This window comes from Panthera onca, chromosome D2 (assembly GCF_046562875.1).
Source record: "Panthera onca isolate mPanOnc1 chromosome D2, mPanOnc1 haplotype 2, whole genome shotgun sequence".
Classification (NCBI taxonomy): Eukaryota; Metazoa; Chordata; class Mammalia; order Carnivora; family Felidae; genus Panthera; species Panthera onca.
The window spans coordinates 50,570,529-50,590,268 of record NC_138349.1 but is presented as its reverse complement, the minus strand read 5'-3'; the positions used below and the strand labels follow the sequence as shown (position 1 = coordinate 50,590,268).

The window sequence follows — 19,740 nt, the reverse complement described above, 5'->3', positions numbered from 1 at the left end:
GAGCTTGATGCCCTTATACCTCTGGATGGGACATGTGCTCTCCACTATGCCAAGGTCCCCTGCACTCCTTACCCTACCTCCTCATTCTTCACTCTTTGTTGCTCACTCCTGCCTCCTACAGACACCTAAATTTTTAATCTCTGCTCTAACTAGTATCTTCTGCATGTCCGCAAAAAGCACATCTTGAGTAATTTGCAATTTGCACTAGAAACAGAACTACATCCCCCCTATTAAACATCAGGTTTTTTTTGTTAGATCCTGCCACAGAGAGTTAGCCAATCTAGGGTGGTGGGCTCAAGTCTGCAGCAGAGGTACAGTCTCTGTTGGGGGGTCCTAGAGGTATGAACAGACCAAGGCTAGGAACAGGAGTGCTGGGGTGTGGTAATCACTTGTTTACTCATCTCTCTGCCCTCGAGTTGAGCTTCTTCAGTGCAAGACACATGCTTTGTCTCCCTGGAATTCTGCAAAGTGCAAAGAGTGCAAGGCGCATTTAATAAACGATGATTAAATGCAGGAATGACTGGGGAGCAGAATCTCATGAGGTGCTGGAAGTATACATAAGAGATAAAGTGGTAAACTAGGAAAGTCAAAGCAGGGAAGGCTTGTGAGTTGAGTATCAAATCCTGAAACAAGGTGGCTCTTAACTTGCTCATTAGAAGCAAAGAGACTGGAAAAGAAGGATATAGAAAAAAAGAATAGCAGCCATGTACTCTGGGGATCTCACATTCGCCTTGAATCAATGTGCCAAAATGCAAATACAATTCTAAGATACAGACAGCAATTTATCCTTGGGAATCTCTACAGATCCTCCTACAAGGGGTGTGCTTCTCAGAGCACATCTTCAGACCAGCCAGGATTGATGTCCTGAGATCAAATATTTACTTGTATCATTGATACCATTGTTTTTTGTAAAGCAAAATAAGCTTTGCTCATCCAGTTCTTATAGTCCTTCTTATGGTTTTACTCAGTGTCTCCACATAGATAGGACCGGGGGTGGATGAGAAAGGGACTTAGGTTGAGGGAGGGTATAAGAAAGAGAAGCGAGACCACCTTTGCAATGGATAAACAGGATAAAATCAGCCATAAGTTAGCAGGAATTCAATTCTTGTTTCTAAAATAAAATGTCCCAATATGTCCAATGCAGGAAGTTGCTGCTGGTTGTGAAAATAATTACAGGGGAACAGAAATGACTTTTTTCCAGAAAAAAAAAAAGCCACTTGTCACAAAAAGGTCTTAAACCAGCAATCTGCAATAAAACTGTTGTAATAACAAGTTAGATTGCTTTCTTGGTAATTATTAAGTAGAGATCTACCAAATTTGACAATGACATTATATGAGGCCTTTTTTTTTTTAGTGCTAGCATCATCTGTTAAATACAGTAGTTTCAACCCAGATGTTCCTGAACAAAGGCTCTTAAGAATTAGAGTCCAACTGTTTCTACCTACCCAGAGGGACATAAATTGTTCTTGCCATTAAATCAGACTCCTTGACTAGAAAGATTGCTTGCTGATGTGAATTAAGCAGAGAAACCTGTCTCAGAACCTGTACTTTTGAATGTGCCCAAGAAGGGTGTGTGAAGATGTGGTTTGGGGCTGTTGAAGATGAGTCACCTAGGAGTGAGTGGGTGAAGAGAGAAGAGGTAGCTTTCATTGTGCCCTGCAAACCCAGCTTACCCTGAAATACAGGCCCCTCTTCTGCGATCCAGAGGGACCCTGGCAATGTCAGGCTGATGCATGTAATCAGAGTAGATGTGGATGTAAATACTGTGCATTGGGAAACCAGATCTTTAGGATCTAGGGGCTAGAATGAAAAAGATTCAGATTTAGGAGCTTTGATTTAAAATGATAGGCTCTCGAAATGGAAACATCTAGTTAAAGGAAATTTGAAACAGCAGGATTTATAAGACTCAGGACCAAGAAAAAGGAAGTGATTTAAAATGCTCATGGAGATGTTCAGATTTCATTTCCCAATAGCTTTGATAGAGGTGGAGCGGGCTTCAGAACACCCCCACCTCAAACACACACGCATGCGTACGCACACACACACACACACACACACACACACTCACAATATCTCCACTACCACACCTGAGACACTTGATTTTATTAATAATTACATTCTTTGATATAGACAGCAAGCATTTGCCTAAAATATGAATAAATGCATTTTAGAAAACTGTATTACTATTATTAGTCAGAAACAAAATGTAAACTGTGTGTTTGTTATGTGGACCTAATATCAAGTGAAGCCCCTAACATCTCATTTCCAACGGACTGCCTCCTTGACCCTCCTGAAGAGAATTCTAGATGTGCCACTGTCTCTGTGGCCTTCGATTAAAAGTTTAACAGATTTTAGGGGCACCTGGGTGGCTCAGGCAGTTAAGCATGTGACTCTTGATTTCAGCTCAGGTCATGATCTCATGGTTCATGGATTTAAGCCCCATATTGGGCTCTGCACTGACATTGTGGAGCCTGCTTGGGATTCTCTCTCTCTCTCTCTCTCTCTCTCTCTCTCTCTGTCTCTCTCTCCATCTCTCTATTCCCCTCTCCCCCGCCTCTCTCTCCCTCAAAACTTAAAAAAAAAGTTTTAACAGTTTTTAGGGTCATTTGTTTATTCACTAACATGTAGAAAGATTACTGGTCATCTCTGGGTCTCTGTAGTAGAAATCATCATAAATATTGTATTCCTATCTGTGTTCATAAATGTTGTCTTAACTACAATACCACCCCTCAAATAATTGGATGAATAGGGCCACTTTGTTCAGGAAAAATATTTTTTAAAGATGAGACTTGAGTCCCTCCACAATTTCTCACAAAATTCTCATTTCTGCAGCCTGGCTAAATGAATCCATCAAATAACAATCAGGCTTGCCAGCTTCTCTCTGCTCCATGTTCAAATTCAGAAATCCTTCCCTAAAATCTACTGATCTGCTAGAACTCAAGTTCAAGTGGCTCTAGTTTTCATTTTACAGGAGACCCAGCTTTCCCCAGGTAGTCTTAAATCTCCCTCAAGCAGCTTCACTGGAAAGATCTGTCCATGCAGAACAACACAGCACGAGAGCATGATTTTCTTCTTGTTTAGGAGCCCTGAATGCAGGTGGACGAGGGGATGGAGAAGCCCCCTCCAACCTCCACACTGTCTTCAGTCATCACAAAAGCATCCATGCTCACATCTAGACCGAGGGCAGAACTCCTGCCCTGTAGCACCGCGAAGATCTGACCAGAGTTCCCCCAAGTTACCCAGGCATTAAATACTCCACATCAAATCTGAATTTTAACTACTCCATCAGCTGCAGGGGGACAGAGAGAGACACACTGTATTTTAAATACATCTTTTGTCCTAATCCCCTCTGAGCTGTAAAACCCAATACAATTAAGCTTTTATATTTTGCAAGCGATGAATGACTGACTAATACCCTCACTGAGAAAGCCAGGACCTGGAACATGGTGTTCTTGCCATAACCCAACCTCAGAACCTGTGGTTTCCTCCTGCTCCTCCTTCCCCACTTCTCTGGTCTCCCCTCTGCCTTCACTTTCTTGTCTGGAGGCAGACAAAAAAAACTCTGTCGCTGTTTCCCCCTGAAAACATCACACGTCAAAAGAAATCTGATTTGTCTCTTTCTCCCATCTAAAAGGGAAATCAGTTTGCTCTTGTTGGAAAATCGGAGAGATGCTATGTGGCTCCCAGCCTCCCAACTGCCTACTGCTTAGAATTCCCTCTTCCCTCTTTATTCCCTCTCTGAATCCAATCTCCTTACAAGACACAGCTCAAGTGTCTTCTCTTCTAGGAAGCCTCTCCTGCCCACCCCCCAGCCTACAGGGAGTTCTCACCCCCTCTCTCAGCCTCTGTCCTCCAGTGTGCACCCATCAAATACTTCTCCACAGGTGCTTAGTTCTCTCTGAGGATGGGTATTCTTTCTTTCTTTTTTTCCAAATGTTTATTTATTTATTTTGAGAGAGAGCACATGCACACGTGTGAGTGGGGGAGGGGCAGAGAGGGAGGGATACAGAATCCCAAGCAGGCTCCACGCTGTCAGCACAGAGCCTGACTCGGGGCTCAATCTCATGAACCATGAGATCATGACCTCAGCCGAATCAAGAGTCGGATGCTTAACCGTCTGAGCCACCCAGGTGCCCTGGGTATTATTTTTCTTCGCCAGACTTAAAACTCTCTGAAAGCAGCCACTGTAGGGAAACAGAGTTCTTTACTTTTCACTTTTAAGTACTGTCATTAATCCTTTAATTAATCCTTGATTAAATCTAATTGCAGTTTCCTTTAGAGATGGCACCATGCCTGGCACACTGCACACATATCCTAAGTTTATTAAAAATCTAGTCGACTGACTGGCTGGTGACTGACAGACCACTGACTGACCACAGAACTTTTCTAGAGGGTAAGAGTAAATACAACCTGGAAATGCCACAACGTAATCCCTTTCTTTCTTGGTACTTATGTTGTACTTGATGGGACAGGACTGGAGGAGGTGGGAAAAGATGAGGTGGGAGAGGGAAAAGAATATCAGCACTATTGAGAGATAAGTAATGTTCCTATTTCAGAGATGAGGATACTGGGGTAAACACCATGCCCAAAGTCAGGCAGCTGGTAACTATCAGAGGAAGGAGGTATGGAGAAATCAAATACCTTGTCCCAAATTACACATCCACCAAGTGGCTGCTCTGAGGGTTTGAGATTCCAGGGTCACACTCTACAATATCAAGCATCATCCTATTATGGGGACCGGTCAAATACAAGACCCTTTAGTGGCAAACATGGCCTCAGACAGCAGCTCCTTGATTCCTGCAGGCTTGGTGCTGGCCCCTCGCACCCTCCATGGTCCCTTGCTGAAGAAGGTGGGGAATGGGAGGGAGAGGGAGCAGGTGGTTTTGTGGTGTTCAGAGCACAATGGATGGCACCTTCTCTTTCAGATCCCAAAGCTCCTTTGCCTTGATCGTACTTTCACACAGACCCAGGGGCAAGCCAGCTATGCAAAATGAAGGGGGGTTGCTTAGGAGTTGCTGGCTCTTAAAAGGAACACCCTAAGGGCATCCTGGGGAAGGTCTAGGACATAGCCACCATGATCTTGCCAACAAAGCCAAGAGGCACCTTTGTGGGTTGCATCCTGAATTGTCCTTATTTCTTCTGTGCATCTTGGCATTGAGCACTTCTCTGTTCTCTGCAGCCTGAAGTTGCTCTCATGATGTCCAGTGGAAATCTCACCAAGAGCATTAAAGGGCTCAGCACCCCCATGCCTTTTTCCTATACTGATTTGGATAAGGCATGGAGAGAGGGCAGAGCAGTCAGGAGTGTGCCTGGCGTGGCAGAGTGTAGATTCAGCCTGTCTTCCAGGAGATTGAAGAAAATGTGAAGCAGGAATGGTGGCAAGGAAACTCACACAAAAGCCCAAATGTTAACATTAGCTTGTCAAATATGGCCCACCTATAATTCTATGATTTGCCTAAAATCAGAGAGAAACATTCCAGTGACTGAGCCCAAAGTGCGGAGTAAGGGGAGCTTATTCCAGCCTGTGGTGTAGAGGGATGAGGCAGGAGGGGGTAGGGGGAGGCCCCAGGCATCAGACTTTGAATCAGAATCACCTGTCTTTGCTTATAAAAAAAAGTACAGATGTGGGGGACTCCCCCAGATATTAAAATCTGGAGATGGAGCCTAGAAATCTCTCCACTTACTACACTCCCCGGGAGATTCTTAATTAGCCAGCTTTCCTCCAGCAGCTCCTCCAAGCTGCTCTCAATTACACAGGCCCAGCATCAGAACCCTGGCTCTGTCACTTGTGCACTAGGTGGCTTTGGAGGGGCACCAACATCCTCTGAGTCCCAGTGTCCTTGTTCATAAACCAGGAAGTGTGGCATTAATAGAAACCACAGGATTGTTGTGTGGCTAAAATGAGAAGACATAAATGAAATATTTAGAAATGGTACTGTGTTTTGTCTAAGTTAGTGACACACGGAACAAAGGTGCATCTTCTGATGACACACGCAGTGAGGCCACAAGGCCGGTGCCCAGAAGTCTGAGGACATAGCTGGTGTGAGTCTCCCCCGGGCAAGAGGGAACACCTCTCCACTAGAAATTTTTAAAAAGCTTGCCTTGTGGGGGCCTTCCGGCCCTCCTGCCTCTCCTCTTCCCCACTCTGTTCTCTGGGGAAATAACTTCAAATTTCATCCGTGTATCCTGCTCCCTTATCTTTCCACAGAACGTTTCTCCCGGCTTCTGAGAAAACTCCAAGCTCTCCTGGGCGGTGATCCCACCCTGCAAGGGGGCATACTGCCAGCTAGGGGAAGAGCAAATTTATTTCTTTTCATGCTTTAAGACGTTATTGGCTGCATATTGTTTTAATGCAGCACATAATTACAGAAACCGCTCTGAAAATCTGTATATTTTATCTGTGCTTTATTGTCCCCAGAATATTCCCCAATTCTTTTTCTTCTACATGAACCAGCTTAAAATATATTTCAGCGTCCTTTATGTCATCTCGAAATTGAATAGCCAATTCTTACTGTAATGAAAATACTTATGCGCCAGCCCGGTGATATACAACACTACACTCTAATTACGGCTGTGCTTTAATTAACCTGAATTGAAGAGTGTTATCATTAAACTGCTGGTAACTTTGAGTTATGGCTTTTCTTTAATTTAAAGTAGAAAACACAGATAATTAAGCCTCCAGATAATCAAATGCTTGAGGAGAGCTTCAATGTTTTGGGATGTTCCTAAATCTCATTAAATGTCCTTTCTTTATTGATTATTCCTACCTCTGCTGTATCATTGTGTTAAACGAATAATAGCACTAAGTTGAACACATTCTCACTCACATCAGAAGTTTGTGGGTTTTTTTTTTTTTTGTATTCTAGAAGCTGTGCTGAACAAATATTAAATTCTCTGACAACGAGGTGTGTCTGAAAGATTCTCTCCTCCTCAGGACATGATCTAAACATGCAAATCCATCAAAGGAAATATTTACAGCAGCCACTAGTGTCCAGCTCTTGAGCTGGCTCCGAAGGGCAGTGAAGTTTCACACCACCCAGGGAGTTCTTGACAAAGTCACATGGCAGTGGGGCCAGGCCCAGGGTATCAATGCAGATCTGGCCTGGTTTAAGACAACAGAGAGGGGAGGACCTACACTAACTCCTTCTTTACAACAAATTAGAGCCAATTAGCATCTGGTAGAAATGCAAGTGCACATCAGGTTTTCAAGAGAGGCCAAAAATCTGGTTTTTATGTGAAATACCACTATTTTGAAATATTCGCAATTAACTGTTAAGAAATGAAACACTGCACAGGGCACTTAAGGGAGTCAAATTTACCTTGTGGGTATCCCAGTTGCAGCCTCTAGGGGGAGCAATTCTAACCTTGCGGTTTAATGCTCTTAAAACAAACTGACTTGGTATTCCGCAGCAGAGTTAAGAAAAGCAATGGGAATGCAGGCTTCCGAGGAAGCACTCATGATAGATATAAACACTGGTCAAGCCAGGGAAAATCAACAGCCAAGGAGGGCATCTTCACACACACCTCTGCTAATGCCCCCAATGCCATAGGACCCCTCTGGGCATTGGCATCTTCACACACACCTCTGCTAATGCCCCCAATGCCATAGGACCCCTCTGGGCATTGGCAGCTTTGCCGTGTGCTCAGACCACCCCTACATTATATAGGAGGCCTCCATTTTTTTTTTTTTAAACATAGAACCAGCTTCTATTAAAAGTCTTGAATTCTCCTGGGCTTTCTATCCTAGGCAGTCCAAACCCCAAGGTGGAGAAAATCCCCTGCGACAGCCTCAATGTTCCAGGACCTGAAGCCTCTGAATGGTTAACTTCTTTCTGTGGCAGAAAGAGAAATAGCTCTCACAGAAAGGAACACATGGGAGTTACAATAGGGCATCCATTTTCAGAAAATAACTCCTTCCGAATCAATTACCTATTCACTTTTCCAGTCCATTTAGCGTTTAAACTTTCGCTTAGAGACAGGATGGGAAATTTCAGTAAAGAGCCAAACCGTTTTGGATTGTTTAGGGTCTGGGCCCAGGGACAGACACAGTACACCTGCTGTGTTCTGTGACAGGAGTCTCCAGGTAAACACCACCTCCCAGGTGCTCTGTCCCCTCTCTGCTGTGCACAGAACAGAAAGCTAGAAGACAGAAGAGCCCAAGGGTCCCCAGGTCTATCCTTTTTAGACCTCCCTTTCCAGAAGGTGGGTTTCATTTGTAGGTACTCAGCACAAGGGAATAGCTTTTCATCCTCAGCCCAGTGGTTCCAAGATTCCCATATTTCTGCCCAGTTTTTACCAGCAAGACTGAGGTTATCAAATCTTTTGCTAAAGTGTCAATGGATTAACAAGGCTTAATGTTTCAACATTCCCAGGGAGTTTATGCTTTCATAGGGGACAAAACCCCTGTTTGACTTGCACCCAACATTTGAGATTCCAAGTGGGAAATCTAAGGCATCATCATGATGGAAGTTTCTCGGGGTCCAGGACCCATGTAACTCTTGAGTTCATATCCCTTAAATGATCACCTATGCTACTTTGAGGGGCCATGGCCAGCTGGGGCTGCCTCTTGTTCAAATCCATCCTGCTGAGCCAATAATAAGGAAAAGCTAAGCCTTCTCATTGTCATAACATGGTGGTTGTTCATGTCAGGAGCTAAATTGCTAAGAGCTTCTCAAGGCCTCCTTCCATACATTTGGTTCCACATTTCCTCAGCAGTATTTGAATGCACTTTGAATAAAGGCTTCTCAGATGTCTCTATGATCTGATTTGACTGAAAGATATTAAAATTCCTTTCATCAAGGAGCAGGCAAGATTTGTTTTCATCCTGGTAAAAAGACATGGGTTCCTGCCACCCATCACACTTGTGTCTACACCACAGGAGCCTAATTCAAGACATGCAGGAACACTGTGGTTCATAATTTAATGCAAATGATGGACCTAAGTATAAGGTTCTCAGAGCTGTGGGGAAAAGTAGGGCCAGCAGAAATCCCCAAGGCAGAGACCATGTAATGACCCACCTTCCTGTTCACCACACAAGACAGAGCACACAGGTTACCCTCAGTAATTGTTGAGTACCCCAGCTGTATTGGGCAGGCGTAAGGTGTCTTCCCTGAAAGGGGCACATTAAATACCCCTGAGAGCCAAAGAGCACATGGTTAATGGTCACTTACTCACAAACAGTAGGGAAGGACAGACCCACGAAGGCACTGGAGAGATATTCTGTGTACATTTCATTTGAGACTCCTTCCAAGTAGTATTTCTGCCACGTGTCTTCCTCAATCTAGAGAGAAGAACACAGGAGGTTCAAGATATGACAGCACACTATAAAAGGAAAACCAGAGTTTACCATCTGGCAAATGAATGAATGCCCTAGTTATGTGATGGTGACTGTCTTCAGCAGCCAGGACCACAACCACATCGTCCACGTGAAGCTTTCCATGCTCCTAAGCTCTTAGAATGGAAGTACATCCTCTCTAAAGCACCATTTTTCTAACCTGTATGCTTTTCAAGGGTGTGAAGCATGGGCATTCACCCACAATACTGGTGGGCAAGTAAATCGATACAAATGCTTTGAAGAGCAATTTTGCAAGTGTTATAAAAATTTTTTAAAGGACATGTTCTCTTACACAACCATTCCATTTTAAGTATTCATACCAAAGAAACAAATAGACACATATACAGAGACATATGTATAAGAACATCCTTTCTATTAATAAAAAATTGGAAAAAAACACAAATGGTACATTTTTCAATGGAATACAAAGAAATAATTAAAAATGATGGTGAAAATGTATATCTGTTCATATAGCAATTATGTAAAAATTACCAAATAATGTTAGTAGTCTGACCCTATTAAAATACCCTATAATTATCTGAATGCTTGTAAAGCCATAGAAAAATCTAGAAAACTTTATACTAAAACACTAACCATTTCTTGTAAAGCCATAGAAAAATCTAGAAAACTTTATACTAAAACACTAACACTAACTATCTCTGAGTGGAAGACTAACACTTTTCTCTATAGATTTCTGAGTTGTCTGAAGGCTTTTACAATGAATGTGTGTGTGTGTGTGTGTGTGTGTGTGTGTGTGCATATATATACATAAAAAATAAAACAATAACACAATAGAACAATACGTATATTTCTACTTTGGGAAAAAAAAGATTTTTCCAACCACACACTGAGTATTACAAAAAGTAAAATGTTGTTTCAGACAGGCTTTACCCCAGATTTCATTAAAATGTGTCTTTTTTCCTAATTTATCAAGCTCTACTGGTTTTCCCAACAACCCTCTTCATGCTAAGCATTTCTAGAAGGATTTTACATTGGAAGTGATCTTTAAAAATTAAAGAGTGAGTAACAACAAGAATGCTGAGCCCCTATAGGAGGTCAAAGACCTTGGGATTCCCAAGGCAGGCAGACTGAGTAGTCCCTGGGAGTCTGTAGGCTGTGGCCTCCCATGTATACCTCTACATAAGGTGAGGAGATGAGAGGCACCTTCCCAGCCAACAGGAAGTGACTCCTTACAATTTCTTGGGCTGATGCTGAATTAAAAGGCATCTTGCCTATGGCCCATAATCAGTTAGCTAGGGGAAATGCAATGCTAGAAGTTGAAAAAGACTTGGAAACAGTGGGAAATGAACACCTACCATCTACTGGGTGACACCCTGGAATACAAAAAAGGCAGGACTCATTTAGAAATAAATTGAATGCTCCCTGCTTCTATGCTATTTGCCTGCTTTGTGCAAGTCTGGGTGATTAGAGTATGTGGGTTAACCTCATTAGTTTGAGCTGCTTCTAACCTACTCCCACACATTAGACATTAGCTATGCAGTGCTGCTGGGTATGGGCTGTTTATCTACAAATTGGTCTTCCCCAGAGTGGGGTCTTTAAAAAAAAAGCACTCAACCATTTCTACTGCTAAACTGTATGATTTTTAAAAATTAACTGCAATGTGTTTAACTAAGCATAAACTTTTTAATTTCCCTGAATCATAAGATTTCAACTTTTTTTTCAAATAAAAGATATTTTGACTTTATAAGCAAAGGCCATTAATTCTAACTAATTTGAAGAAAGCCTAGTCTGCATTTGTAAATAATTTGAAATATAGAATAGTTGGGGAATTATAGTATCATAATTTGTTTTATTGGTAAATAGGATACTACATGAAGAATTGCCAATGATAAATCCTCATGGTAGAGCTTCATGGGAAAATAGTGTTTTTGAAATGGAAGAATTCAGCCTATTCTTTCAGCAGAGACATTCCCTTTATAATGTGTTATGTTACTAGTTTAATCTGATTTTCAAAGCAATGAAAATAGGAGCCTTTATCTCGATTATTATTGATTGGTGGTGGTATTCCTCAGTTAATATAATTTTAATATGGTCCTTTTAGTTATGGCCAGTATTTTCATACCTCTGTATCCTAATAGAACTATTCTTTTTTTTTAACATTTCCTTTTTTAAAAAAAAATTATTTTTATTTATGTATTTATTTATATTTATTTATTTTTAATGTTTTTAATATTTATTTATTTTTTTGAGAGAGACAGACAGAATACGAGTGGGTTAGGGGCAGAGAGAGAGGGAGACGGTTTCCCAAGCAGGCTCCAGGCTCCAAGCTGTCAGCACAGAGCCTGACACGGGGCTCGAACTCATGAGCTGTGAGATCATGACCTGAGCCCAAGTCGGATGCTCAACCGACTAAGCCACCCAGGTGCCCCTATTTATTTATTTTTGAGAGAGAGTGGGGGCAGAGGGAGAAAGAGAGAGAATCCCAAGAAGACTCTGCATTGTCAGTGCAGAGCCCAACATGGGGCTCAAATTCATGAACCCAGAGATCATGACCTAAGCTGAAATCAAAAGTCAGATGATTAGCTGACCCAGCCACCCAACAGCCCTTGCAACTACTCTATAGACCAAATTTTATTGTAAGTTAATCATTAAATATTTTTATTAAGTAGACACAAATTTTTGCAGGATAATAGTATTATTCATGTTTGTTTTGAACATAGCAAATGTTCATTCAATTATTCATTCAGCAAAGACTTACTGAGCATATTCAGTATCTATTCAGGACCTATTCCAGTTGCTGATTAGATCTTATTTAAACGGGTATTTATTTTCCCATTTTTTTTTCTCTTTGCTGGAAGAAGCACCAGATGTCTAGCTAAGATATCTAACCAGATATACCTTTTCCTGATTTTTTCCCATATTTTTCTTTCTGCAGGTTTTGCCTTTGTGGCTGATCAAAAACACTTAAGGGATTCAATGTCAAATAACTGGGAAAAAAAACATACAGAACTTTTCTGGAAAGCAAAATGCCTCTTCTACATCTATCTGTGGATTCTGAGATAGTATCTGCAATGCTAGATAGAGTAGCACTGAAGGGACTGTTTAAACACTGAGAGGTTTCACTTCATTGCTTAAGATTTTTGCTTAAGATTGCCACATCTTTAACACTATTTCTATATAGATAAGCCAACATGTTTTTGAGATTCCTAACAAAGGTGTTCTGGGGCACCAGGGTGGCTCAGTCAGTTGAGTATACGACTCCTGATTTCGGCTCAGGTCATGATCTCATGGTCGTGAGTTCAAGCCTCGTGTCAAGCTCTGTGCTGACAGTGCAATATCTATAATTGTAAGGGCAGAAGAACCAGTAATTATAATGAATCCTAAGACCTTTTAATCCTTAAGGGCAAGAATGACAAGTTGTGACAGATCAACAATAAGAACAGGCTAATCACATCAGGAGAATCAGGAAATGAGCCCCAACCCAGGACACTGACACCACAGCACACAGCAGGCTCAGACAAGAGAACCTCAATCTTCATCCCAAGGCAAGGGCTCAAACTATCTATCACTTCTTACCAAGGTTTACCTTTCTAAGTCTCAAACCTGGCATCTTTGGCTGAAAAAACAAAACTGAAAGTACATATTCTTTTACCTTTGTCAGCAGTAAAGACATGCATTCTTTTTTTAAATTTTTTTTTTAAATTTTTATTTTTATATTTGAAAGAGAGAGAGACAGAGCACACGCAGGGGAGGGGCAGAGAGAGAGGGAGACACAGAATGTATCTGAAGCAGACTCCAGGCTCTGAACTGTCAGCACAGAGCCCGACATGAGGCTCGAACTCAGGAACTGTGAGATCATGACCTGGACTGAAGTTGGAAGCTTAACCGACTGAGCCACCCAGGTGCCCCAAGAAATGCATTCTTAAGAAAGGAAAAATAAGTGTAATATATGTTGAGTTGAAAACATTTGTGCTTCACCCAAGAGAAGATGGCAGTGAACAAAGAGAGCTAGAAAAGGTGGAGCGAGTTACTGTCATTATGATTTCCCTTTTACAGGGGACTAAACTGAAGCACAGAGAGGTTAAGTAACACACTAATAGTCACAAATCCAATTGTTGGTGTGAATAAGATTCAGAGTTCATACTCTTAACCACACACCATGTCACCTTTTGCTAGAGATGACAGAGTAAATATATAAGGAGGGAGTGGTGCTAGGATCTTGGGGGGCAGGATGGATTTGCTGTATATGAGTACCTAAGAGGGGAAATATCAGAACAGAAGCTCACCAATGACTCAAATTCTTAAACCCTGGAGCCCATGACCTTGTGAGTGGTTGATGAGGAGTAACATTAATTTTGAGTTGTAAACCAATGGAAGGGAAAAGATATTTGCAAATGACACATCAGCTAAAGGGTTAGTATCCAAAATGTATAGAGAACTTACCAAACTCAACACCCAAAAAACAAATAATCCCGTGAAGAAATGGGCAGAGGAAGTGAATAGACACTTTTCCAAAGAAGATATCCAGATGGCCAACAGAAACATGAAAAGATGTTCAATGTCACTCATCATCAGGGAAATACAAATCAAAACCACACTGAGATACCACCTCACACCAGTCAGAGTGGCTAAAATGAACAACTCAGGAAACTATAGATGCTGGCGAGGATGTGGAGAAACGGGAACCCTCCTGCACTGTTGGTGGGAATGCAAACTGGTGCAGCCACTCTGGAAAACAGTACAGAGGTTCCTCAAAACATTACAAATAGAACTACCTTACGACCCAGCAATAGCACTGCTAGGGATTTATCCAAGGGATACAGGAGTGCTGATTCATAGGGGCACATGTACCCCAATGTTTATAGCAGCACTTTCAACAATAACCAAATTATGGAAAGAGCCTAAATGTCCATCAACCAATAAATGGATAAAGAAAATGTGGTTTATATATACACTGGAATACTACTTGGCAATGAGAAAGAATGAAATCATGCCATTTGCAGAAATGTGGATGGAACTAGAAGGTATTATGCTGAGTGAAATAAGTTAGCCAGAGAAGGACAGATATCATGTTTTCATTTATATGTGGAACTTGAGAAACTTAATAGAAGACCATGGGAGAAGGGAAGGGGAAAAAATAGTTACAAACAGAGAGGGAGGGAGGCAAACCATAAGAGATTCTTAAACACAGAGAACAAACTGAGGGTTGATGGGAGGTGGGGCAGAGGGGAAAGTGGGTAATGGGCATTGAGGAGGCCACTTGTTGGGATGAGCACTGGGTGTTGTATGTAAGCAATGAACCACAAGAGTCTACCCCAAAAACCAAGAGCACACTTTACACACTGTATGTTAGCCGAGTTGACAATAAATTATATTTAAAAAAATGAAAAATGAAAATGAAAATGGAAAACAAATATTGAGCTGCACTGAGAGTGTGGGCCTCCTCTCAGAGCATGACGGCATCCTTTCTACTCTACAAAATGGAACCATCTCAGCCTACAACTTCTTTCCTCAAATAGTACATGCTATTCTCCACATTTGTGTTGTGAAGGTATTTTTAACTGTAATGTAATGTACACATTCCCAGCAGAAAAATGAAGGAATGGGACCAAAGTGACTTAAGGAAAGGTGCCAAAATTAATTTGCCAGCCATGCAGCCATCAGTCAAAGGCAAAGCATTTCCTGAGGCAGCAATTTCTCCTTTGGCTGTCACATCAAACTCCAGCTGTTTTAGAAGAGCAAAGATGAGCAGGTGATGTGCTGTGGCTCCTGATTCATCAAATACTCACTCACAGAATCTTCAGTGAGAAAGGGAAATTGAGCCATTGGGCTAGCTCGTCTACACTGCTTGTGGGCTTATTTATGTTTTCTCCATTATCTAATTTTTCAACCAGTCTAGTTCAACCCCCCGAGTAAATGGTTGTACACCAACTCATGGGCAGACAGCTCCACCATCAAAGGGTACCTGCCAACTGGAAACATGAGCCTTGGCTTCGAAGGAAGTAACACCTTCTTGATCCTAGATTCTGCATGTGTTACTAATGGTGGGTCGGTAATGACACCTTTTATTTTTTATGCTTTCTCTGATTAGAGTGAAACTGTGTTTCTCTAATGCTAACAACCCAGTGAATGTGAAAAATCAACCATCCTGGCTGGGGTATGCTACAACCACGGTGATTTCTGTTCCCAGCGAAGAGTCTGAATGACCGTGGTGATTACGGTCAAATAATTTTGCTAACGTCTGTCCCCACCTCTGGAGTCATGTAAATAATTCTGGAGATTATCTAATATGCCAATTCTTATTTAACTGAAAACAAGTACACTATTTTAATCCAAATATATTGATATTATGCACATCAAAAATAATGAACTAAAAGGAAATTATAAAAACCAATGACCATTATGTTAATAGCTGCAATAAGAAGACGGGAGTCATAACACAGACACTAACATTGCCCCAAACTGGTAGTAGGAGACTAGTGTATTAGCAGGTATTCAACGCATTACTATTTTTTTAATCTATCCAAATTTTAAGTTAATATTTTTCTCTAAAGAATGCACAGTTTTAAATCATCAAACTGCTTTGATAAGAATTAACTAGTCACAGGGCACCTGGGTGGTTCAGTCGGTTAAGCGTCCAACTTCGGCTCAGGTCATGATCTCACAGTTTGTGAGTTTGAGCCCTGAGTCGGGCTCTGTGCTGACAGCTCGGAGTCTGAAGCCTGCTTCGGCTTCTGTGTCTCCTTCTCTCTCTGCCCCTCCCCCACTTGTGCTCTGCCTCTCTCTCTATCAAAAATAAATAAAATATTTAAAAAAAGAATTAACTAGTCACATCTGAATGAACTTTGTACATATAAATTACACAATACATTGTCATTGTGACAATGACATGAACTGATGACCAAGTGCCTTAGATACCATTAAACATATTAATTCCTACAACAAACAAAAAAAGGAAGAAAAGAAAGAAAAAGAAAGAGAAAGAAAGAACGAAGGAAAAAGAACCCAGAGGAAGTGTCAAGCCCTTGACTATAATAATAAACACAGGATCAGCATTTATGGTCTCTAGGCTGATGAGTGTATGGGTGGTTATTAAAATGTGTGGGGTCATTTATCCCCATTCTTTAACAGCATGCTCTGTCACTGAGAAAAATCTGATTTAATGTTGCATCTAATCATTTCTTGCTGGAACGAACAATGTTAAGGACAATTGAGTGTTAAGAAGGCTTTATCATTGGGCTTTTTGGATTCTCTCTCTCCTCATTTCCTCCACACACCAATCTTAACATATTTGTCCCAGTTTTTATCAATGGGCACAGGGCTACCTCTTTCGCCTTCCCTTTCTCGCCTCAACGTTCTTCAGTATAATGACAAATCCTAAGACCAACTCGTGGTATTAAAAAAATAAAGCCTTTGCATCTTGCTAGCTTATGTCCTCACAGGTGCCAGAATAGAGAATGCCTCGCTGCACAGCTTTCTGGGGGTGGGATAAACTGGTGATAAAGTTGAAACCAAAGGAGAGAAGCAGAGGAGATGGGAGCGGGGGGAATGAATGGTGATTTGCACCTTTTCAGAATGTATTTCTTCTCCATGCCAAATTGCACTTCAATGCTGTACTTCTTGGATGTGGACTCAGGTCGGCTGCCCTTCTGAGAGCAGCATTGGATTTCAGGGACTCCATAACGATTTGGCATTCCACAATTATGGCCTATTTCAGATTGCATTCTCCAGAATGTGAGAGCAGGACGAAAGGATTTCAGACTCGTCCAAAGCCTTCAGGACAATGTCAATTAAAACAAATTATTTGGGATTTGATGGAATGCCAGATAACTGGTTGCTTCAGTACTGAACGAATAAATAAACAACTCCGAAGATTAATTCTGGGTGGACTTGAGCCAAATCTCTTAGACCCAGACTAGTGGGCTGCAGACTATCAAATGAGATTTCTTCCATCAGGCATTATGAGGAAAAAAAAATGCCCACATGAGGTGTTCTGAGAGCGACTGACAGACACAGCATGCAAGAGTGTAAGAATATATGGTGTTTCCTCTGCTATATTACCTCCAGCCCAGATTATTCTGAAAACACAAAGGGTGCCAGAGGGGCTAAAGCTAAAAGGGCTTAGTGCAAAGAGTGATATGAGAACTTTTTTTTTAAAGTTTATTTATTTATTTTGAAAGAGAGAGCATGAGCAGGGGAGGGGCAGAGAGATTGAGAGTGAGAGAGAGAGAATCCCATGTAGGCTCTGCACTGGCAGCACAGAGTCCCAAACGGGGCTCCAACTCGCAAAGTGTGAGATCATGACCTAAGCTGAAATCAAAAGTCGGATGCTTAATTGACTGAGCTACCCAGGCGCCCTGATAGGAGAACTTTTTTTAAGGAATTATTATTTAGAAATGATTTAAGAAAGTATTGCTTGTGTGGCCAGAAATTGGTATTTTTCTCAGTATGTTAGAAGGCTTCTCTACTCTCTCCCTATTTTTCTCTCCAGTGAAGAAAGGGTATCTTATGCTTAAGAGACGTCAGAACTCATTAAAGGTTGGCCTATTCACTCTCTGTCCAAATAGGACTTTGGCTTTGCAATCTCGCTAATGGTTAGGAACATCCTCATTTGTGCTTCAAATAATAAGGTTCTTAAAATATCATGAAAAGAATTCTAATCTGGGTAGAGCAAGCAGGAAGTAAATGTTCTCAAGCAGATGCCTGCTGAGCAATCCTCATGAGAAAGCAATCCTCATGGGGATTCAGCCCCCGGCATGCAGGATTACCCAGGACAGAGCTTCTCAATCCATTTGAGGTAGGGGACCAGATTTTGTTTTGATTTCCAACGTCCACTCTTTTGCAGACTCAAACTTCTGCAAAATCTAACAGAAATGAATTCCAAAAAAAAAAAAAAGAAAAAGATATGCAAAGTACAGGTCCCAAATTTTTCTTGTTCGATTCAACCATTATAAAATTAATCTATCAAATTGCTCTCAAAGTTCCTAAGAACTTGCTCTCATTTTCTGTACTTTGTCCCTCGTGGATGAGTAGCATACAGTTCACAGCACCCATCCATGGACTCACTGACAGATGTGCTGGCCTTCTCTTACAAACCCAACTTCCCACAATTCCCCCCAAGTTTTGGCAAAGTAGGAGTATTCTCAGCTATTTCCCAAAGTAAGTGCATCAGAACTTACTAACAGGTATTATCTCAAATGCACAGAGTGGAGAGAGGGTCACCATGAAAATATAGGTTATTTTGAGGGCAGAAAATTCTATCTGAATCTCCAGTGTAGCCTATGTACCCAGCAGTAGCTCAATAATATTTGGAAGAAGTAGATTTGGGAAGGACTGGAATTCACAAAGCCAAACTGGGCTTTTTTTTTTTTTTTTTTTTTTTTTTTTTTTTTTGCAATGGTTAGAGACTTAACATGTTAATAGTAGTTGTAAATCTGCAAACATGGCATTTAGTCACACGATCCTTTATTTCAAGGAGTAGCTCATGGAGATAGATAATGCTAATCTAAAAACTTTCCTTCTTTCTGATTTCCCTACCACTTTGTTTCCCTTGATCCTTCTGTTGGAAATATATATAAATCCCTATTTTCAATTGTCAAATCCAATTCTTCCTATAAAGTTTGCATCATATGCCCCTTCACTGGTGAGGCTTTTCATTTCCCAGGCTGACATGCTCTTCTTTGCCTTATTGGAAATGCTAATCAAGCCCATTTCTAGGGGGCTTGGGAGGGCTAAATGGGGTTATCAGTACAGAATGATTAGAACACTATCTGGCCCACAGTAAGTGCTCAGTGCATGTTAACTATCATTAGCTACCATCATAGCATTCAAGTCTTCTAACATCTGACGAGAGCTACAGCAAAGTAGCATTTGGAACATGAGCCCCTCCTTATGCACTCAACTTTGTATCTTCCAGAACAAGCAACATACTACCTTCTAAGGTGCTTATATAAGAGGTGCTCAATTAATATTTGTTGCATTGAACTAAGCAAGACAAAAACTAGAGAAAGAGACACAATGAAACAAGCAGTTTTCCTAAGTATCTAATCACAAGTCAGCACTGATGACTTCACAGCATTTAGTGTCGGACCATGCAACGAACCAATTCCTGCCTCCAAATGTTGAAAAATTCTATATTAGGTTCTAATAAGGAATGGGTAGAACTGGGTCATTTTTAAACTTCCCAGAAAACTTCATACTAGGAGCAATATTTTTCTGGAAAATTTTGTCATCACAGAACTTCTTTGGCTACTTAACAAGTGGCTTATGGTTTTCTAAATTCCAAATCCAATAACTTGGAGGCTTGAGTTTGAAAGAAGGAATTCTCAAGAGCTGGTATACTGCCATCAATCCAACTAATGTTCTTCTTCCCACTAGCTAGGAGTCTCACTGCCATCCCTGAGGAAAGAAGCCCCCTTTGTGTCCTTGTCTCATGACCACACTGT

At 41.3% G+C, this 19,740-nt stretch overlaps 1 protein-coding gene across 17 annotated transcripts in view; it reads right to left on the bottom strand.

Annotated features, from left to right (window-relative positions):
* KCNMA1 (potassium calcium-activated channel subfamily M alpha 1) overlaps positions 1-19,740 on the bottom strand; it is a 727,105-nt gene that overhangs the window by 151,071 nt on the left and 556,294 nt on the right. For all 17 annotated transcript variants that reach the window (XM_078434448.2, XM_081790521.1, XM_078434449.2 and 14 more), the window contains one exon: positions 9,171-9,280. In XM_078434448.2, coding sequence (XP_078290574.1) covers positions 9,171-9,280 — 110 coding nt within the window. The remainder of the gene's footprint in view (positions 1-9,170; positions 9,281-19,740) is intronic.